Source organism: Lipophrys pholis (genome assembly GCF_963383615.2).
Source record: "Lipophrys pholis genome assembly, chromosome: 15".
Classification (NCBI taxonomy): Eukaryota; Metazoa; Chordata; class Actinopteri; order Blenniiformes; family Blenniidae; genus Lipophrys; species Lipophrys pholis.
The window spans coordinates 8,456,360-8,463,229 of NC_137642.1; the positions used below are offsets into that span (position 1 = coordinate 8,456,360).

The following is a 6,870-nucleotide window of genomic DNA, read 5'->3' on the forward strand; positions in this document are numbered from 1 at the left end:
TACCCATTTTTAGTAAATACGGTTACAGAGAGGCGGTACTATTAACAGTAACTACACTCTCCACATGTTGATAAGCAACAGACGACAGTACCCAAGACACAGGACGACCTTGCTAAAGTAGCAGTGAAACTGCAACACGATTTTTTTTTCTTTTCTTTTTCTCCACACTGAACATCTATCCAACCATTCAGAATACAATACTCAGTAAATATCCAGAAGAGCACTGGGATGTGTACGACAAACGGGTTAATCTCAGCATTGTGTTATCACAATGGCAAAAAACAAAAAACGAAATGTGGCAACCTCGATTGCTACGTGGCAACTCCGAAAAGATGCTCGCATGAGACACAAGACACCGAATAACCAGAGTGATTCCATACAATATCAAAAGGACCTGAATGAAACGGGATGGAGTTAAAGGAACATGTGAACAACTTTCTTTAAACAAAGTGAGCTAAGTTACCAGTCGTAGTCAAGGAAGGAAGGAAGGAAGGAAGGAAGGAAGGAAGGAAGGAAGGAAGGAAGGAAGGAAGGAAGGAAGGAAGGAAGGGCACTGGAGCTTCAGAAACACATCACTTCAAAATCTGGCTGACCGACTCCAAGTTCTACTCTTGACACTGTATCTGGCGTTTTCCAACCGGAGGAACTTCTCAGAGCCTTTGAGCAGGGTTCCCCTTTTAGTAAAGCATGTGTAATGATTAACTTTTCAGGTTCTAGAGCTCCGTTGGGACTGACCGCCTTTTTAATCCCTTCTCCAGTGACGGAGGTACTCGTTTTCTTTTTCTAGGATGTGGAGGAGCAGCCACTGTATGGAGCTCCGGAGAGCTGATGGGGGGGGGTCAAGGGTCACACTCAGGGAGCAACAGTCAGCTGTGGGATTCAAACCTGTCCCAACTCATAATGTGCTGAATGAAGCATGTGTAAATGTAATGTTTAAATACCCACGCAAACAATTGGGGAAAAATGTTTTCAGTGGCTCGTGATCTGCAAGGTTCATTCCGGATTTGAAGATGCTCGCTGGTCTAACCTCCAGGCCCCCACCATCTAAATAAAAGCACGTTACGCAGCAAAAGTCTGAACTATCACTTCAGCCAATTCAAATGCACACAAATGCATTATGTAGAGGGAAACGCCCTTACAGCCAAACAAAAATCAAGGCTTAGTTAAGCCTTTACTCATCTAAATACATTCAGCTTGACTTCAATCCAACAAAAAGAAACATGAGAGCCATCTTAGTTGTAAAGCTCAGTTTCATGTCATATAATTGCAGTCCGATCTTTGTTGGTCTTAATTGAAACATCAAAAGGCCCAATAACATTTCAGTTCAGGAAGGGGGAAATGCTCAGAGAATAAAAGTTCTTCATTAAGGAGTCTCAAGAACTGCCCGGTTTAAAATCGCCCCACTGAAAGTTCTTAGCAGCTTTCACAAAGCACCACTTTGGCAACGGAAAAAAGAAAAGAAAAAGAAATAAAAGATGGCTACCATTAAAAAAATAAAATGAATGCATTTCACAATGGCCAAACATTTTTTTTTTTTCTGTAAGGTTCTGGGTCTCTAATAAAGTGAAACGTAATATAATTACCTTCAGAATTAACAGTCCTTTCTACTCTGGACACACAGGAAAGTGGCTATATCAGGCACTGCAAAGAAAGAGGAATAATAATAATTCAAGCACTGAAAGAGCTTCAACGAGGCTCAAGTAAAGATCACTCAAGGCCAAGAGTCGCACTCCTGAGTTATAGCAGTAAGTAGATGTAGTTCCAGGAATGTTGAGAATTTACTTGTGAATCACAGTCATAGTTCGTCACAATGGAGACGCTGCGGCGAGGAAATAAGATATAGGAGAGGATCCCTCCTACTTAACTATTGCCTTGTTATATTGTCAATAAAGACGTGCAGTTTTATAGAAGATCTGAACACCAGTTATGAGTTAGAAAAGAAATGCAACTGTGTTTTGTCATTGCATGTTTTTTTTTCTCCAAATCATGGTTCGGTAACTTTACTTTACACCGTTTTGAAAGGTGATTAATTAACAGTTTACACATTTAAAAAGTCTATTGGTTGAACTTAAAATGCAGATTAATTTAATTTCCTTTTAATCCAAAGCCAAGTAGTTACAGATCTCCAGTAATATAGTGAATTCACATTCACATTAAATCATTAAGTAGGAGGGGGAAAAAATAACAAACAAAAAAAACAGTATGTGAATGTGACTACCTCCATCACCACAAATAAATTCTCAACCTGTCAAAAACACTGATCACTCCTTTATAATACACTGGAATGGGCACCGTTGATTATACAAAAATGTAAGCATCTGAAAGTTGACATTTTCCTGTGAAAGTACAACTACACTAGGCTACATGAAGGCCAGGAGACCAATAAATAAAATCACTATGGAATTATTCAAACAAAGCTGTTCGATAGAAGTTCTTTGTGAGTGTTCTTCGCGGAGCCGCTACTTGTGCTGCCCGCGCGCAAAGTGGCAAGCGAAGTCGTACTTGCTCTTGCACTTATGGCCGCAGATGTTGCACTGGAATGGGTTCTCGTAGCCGTGGCAGCCCATGTGGATGGTGTAGAGGATGTTGTCGGGAAAGTAGATGTCACAGTGCTGGCAGTGGTGGAGCATGTGGGGGTCCTGAAGCGGAGCCGACAAGCCTGGGGCCGGCGTGCTGGGCTGGCTGTTGGAGATGCTCGGGGTGCTCGTGCGTCCGCTGTGGTCACTGCAAGGTCCTCTGTGGTCACTGCAAGGTCCTCTGCCGGGGCTGCAGCTGCTGTGAGGAGGGGCCCGGGGCTCCGGGGTGATTGGGGATGAGGAAGAAGCGTGGCCTAGGTTTGCCGTGACGACAACGGGAGCAGTGGCGGCGTGCGGCTGCTGGATGAGGAAGGGCTTCTCATCCACTATGGACTCTGCTCCTGGAGACATGGGAGGCTGAGTCTGAGGCTGGGACTCTGAGGGGAGGCTGGCCAGCTGGCCTGCCAGGGTGGACAGTTGGTTTAGCGGGTTATCCATCACCAGGTCATGGTGGTGGTGATTCTGACTTGCAGCGAGGCCGTCCTCGACTGGCCGGCCCTGATTATCGTAGGCCTCCTGCCGCAGGTGCGGCAGCTCGTGAGAAAAATCGTTCACGTTGTCAGCCTTATGCACAACCATCGAGGGTGGGCTGAAGTTGATGAGGAGCCGGCGGCCGTAGCCCAGCGAGGTGGCTTTCTTTTGTAAAACGCTAAGCATCTTCTTGTGGGAGAGGGAGCGAGCCCCTTTCATCGGCAGCAGTTTGTGACGTCTCCGCCGGTGGTGTGACAAGTTGCTGCGGTCGCTGCAGCGGAAGGAGCACAGCTCACACTTGTACGGCTTCTCGCCGGTGTGTGATCGCATGTGGGCCTCCAGGTGGCGCTCGTAGGCCGAGGCGAACGGGCAGAGGTGGCAGCGGTGAGGCTTCTCTCCTGTTTAAACAGGGAAAGCAAGATAAATAACTGACTAAATCTGGTTGGGATCATTTTCTTGGGGACTAATTATCAACACTCACCTGTGTGAATCCGGATGTGTTCAATGAGGCGCGCCGTCCCCCTGGTGGCGTAGTTGCAGTAGCGGCATTTGAGCTTGCCGTCATAAGTCCTCTCAAAACCATCCACCAAGATCCCTGAGCTGTCGTCCAGCGACATGTCCACTGAGGGGTGATCCAGGCCATTCTGACTGCAATCTGCACACCGAATTTAAAACACAGACACTGAAATATTGTGCACAGCCACTGGTTGCTCTTCACCATCTTGGGAAAACGATCACGTCTGCAGGAACGTCTAATCAGTACATGTTGTACTTTTATTGAATTTCACAATGCCTATGTAAAACAAGCAGGGCAAAGGGTCTGAATTTGTTTGAAAAACCAAACAGTCAGTGATTGAACTGCAAATTATAACAGGAATATAGAAAATAATCTCGCTCCTAAAAAGAAGTGAAGCCACATTGAGCTGAATTCTGACAATGGTATACGTGAATTGAAAAAAGATCAGGGCGTTTCTCTTATGTCTTTTTATCCTCTCCATCCACGGGAAGCTAGAAGCAACCACACAATGGATTGTGGGATTTTCCAAGTGTTGGTTACGATCAGAAAATACACACCATGTGCAACCCGACATAAACAGTGACCCGATGACGTGGTCTCGAAGTGGCTGCAGTCCAAATCTGGCGCAGCCCGAATGTAATCACAGTCGACTGCGAACCAAATGCCCTCTGTAAACCACATGTTAGTGCCAAGAAGGCTCCCGTAGTCCGATGAGTACAGAGCAGATGACTTTAGACATGTACTGCTGTCTATGAAGAAGAGCGTTAATTGCTCAACGACAAGCTGATCGTGGCGCTTGCGAAACGTTTGGATCGAGAACATGATGTCCCGCTGTCTCAGCATGATATTTCATATACCACCGGACCTTTTCAAAGTATGTGACGACATCCAAGGTCATTCAAAATAAGAAGGAATCACTATTAGTTTTTCTACATAAACCTGGAGCTCCTCTATTTTCCCATGTCACTGCTGGGCGCCACTGGACGGGAGAATGATTCTGACACTTTTCAGTGAAATCGAACTGTTAAACGTGACAGAGGCCATATAGGCCAAAAAAAAAAAAAAAAAAAAAAATATTTTAAGCGAGTTTATATACTTTGCAGGACATTATCAAATGAGCAGATTTTCAATTATTTAAAAAAAAAAAAAAACATATCCGGATCGGGGGTAAAAAAAAAATACTGATTGGAGCATCTCTTCACATAATTATTAATGCTTCACCATAATGTTCAGGCATTAGGAATTTGGATAAATATACATGAGTAATGTGGATTTTATGACTGAATGTTATGTGGGTAGCAAAGCCTGGCCGATATCTGATGATGTCATTACATTTGTGCCTTTACCCCGTAAAAAGTACATGACAAGAATTAGAATACTTAAAACTGTCTGATGATACAAGACAAAGTCATTATCTTAGTTCCTATGAGATGGCATACAACATTGAATGTGGCCGTTGGTTTCTGTTGAACATTGGAAGATCTCTACTCTAGATCAACACATGTGTCCCTGTGGAGGTTACAGTGACTCATTCATGTCTCATCTTCACCTGCCGGTGTGAAAAGGTGAAGGAATTGGTGTGAAAAAGATCGGAGGGGTGTCAAGCGCAAAAGTGTCAACGCCAAGCTAAAAGTTAGATTTTGGCATATTAGATTCACTAGAAATCTTGAATTATTTCAGACTGTGAGTGAATATTCAGTGTATCATCGACAGATTTTATGCAAGACAGTTTCTTCCGCTCTGCAATCTGAACTACGAGACGCGGCGTTTCCCCCACAGGATTCTGTAAAGCTGTAAAGAGTGGACTTGGTTTGGGGCCGACTTGAGTGTCAGTCAACCCAGAGGACACAATTGTGTATTTGAATGCATCACTTCAGTTTAATTACTTCTTACTTTCTGTTTCTCGTATGCTTTCTCAACACTAAACTAGCATTGCCACTGTAAGAGCTGATTTCTCGTAGGTGTATTGTGAGAAGAGAAACAGATCAGTCTGTGACTGTGATCAACGATTGGTTACCTGCTGGCAGCTCGTCTGCCTCCTTCACGCCGCTGACGGAGCCTGATATCATGTTTACATGTTGAGTCTGTTGGCTCAGATACTCCTGGAAATCCTTCACAAAGTCCAGCGTGTCGGGCTTTTCCTCCCCCATTGAATGCAAGTGATAGAGATGCAAATGTCCAACACTGGGGGGGAAAGATTTATTAGCACGTGTTATCCGACATCAAGAGTCATACAAGCATGATGTTGAGACAGTACTGATTCAGACCTACCTTCTAGAAGGCAAACAGATCTCGTTTATTTGCTCTGAGGCGCCGCTTTTTATCTTCCCGGGCAGAAATACGGTATTTCCCGAGAAAATAATTTGGCAAACAGGATATAAGCACCGGTGGCTCCTACACACAGATGCTGCTCCTCATCATCACCATCCTCATCATCATCATCGTCGTCATGTTGTTACCAAAGCTACGTGTGCTGCCTTAGCCGAGGGAAGCTAACGTTAGCTCACCTTGAACAAATCATCTTTTGTCAACACGAATGCCGGATTGTAGTCGTAAGGATCATTATCTACAGTTTAGACAATTTACGAAACGCTTAGTACTTTACAAATGTTACTTCTACGCCAGCAAAGATGCAACGGGCCACGGCAAAAGACGCCCTGCTTAATCAAAACAATGAAACAGTCAAAGTTCACTGTGTGCCGTCAGAAAGCGTCCGCCACGTCGACAATGGTGCCGCGAAGAAAGGTTCCTATCAATACTAATAAAAACAACATTAATACTACCATGTACTACTACTACTTCTACTACTACTACTACAACAAATAATGATAATGATAATAAAAATAATAATACTACTAATAATAACAATAATAATAATAATAATAATAATAATATTATTAGAATATTAGAATATTCAAGAGGAAATCTTGTGTGCCTGCCTCCTTCTGATCCATCACCCTGGCAACAAACGCTGATCCCCTCGGATCTCCTTTGATGTCCTCCACTTTGTATGGGACATTTTTCACAGTTTCTTGGGATCTTTTCGGAAATGGTTAGCCGAATCGTTAACAAAAGACATAACAACATGTTCCAGAATGTTCTGCACGTTTTGATGTGCTTTTTGTGTCAGTGCTCCCAACAGTGTGCGACTAGATTAGCAATCTCTGCTTAGTAACATTTATTTATATAGCACCTTTCACAGACAAAAAGCCATAAAGTGCTTCACAACACAGTTTAAAAACATCAGAAAGTACACAGAATATAAAAGGCCAAGACAACACAAAACATTATACAATAGGGAAATCA

At 43.5% G+C, this 6,870-nt stretch overlaps 1 protein-coding gene across 1 annotated transcript; it reads right to left on the reverse strand.

Moving 5' to 3' along the window:
• Positions 1-160: 160 nt before the first annotated feature.
• On the reverse strand, positions 161-6,275 carry ikzf5 (IKAROS family zinc finger 5). Its single transcript, XM_080482028.1, has 4 exons — positions 5,836-6,275; positions 5,582-5,748; positions 3,529-3,702; positions 161-3,445 (listed from the first exon to the last, which is right to left on the reverse strand). The coding sequence occupies exons 2-4, from the start codon at positions 5,712-5,714 to the stop codon at positions 2,460-2,462; spliced, it is 1,293 nt and encodes a 430-aa protein (XP_080338154.1). The 5' UTR covers positions 5,715-5,748; positions 5,836-6,275; the 3' UTR covers positions 161-2,459.
• Positions 6,276-6,870: the final 595 nt, after the last annotated feature.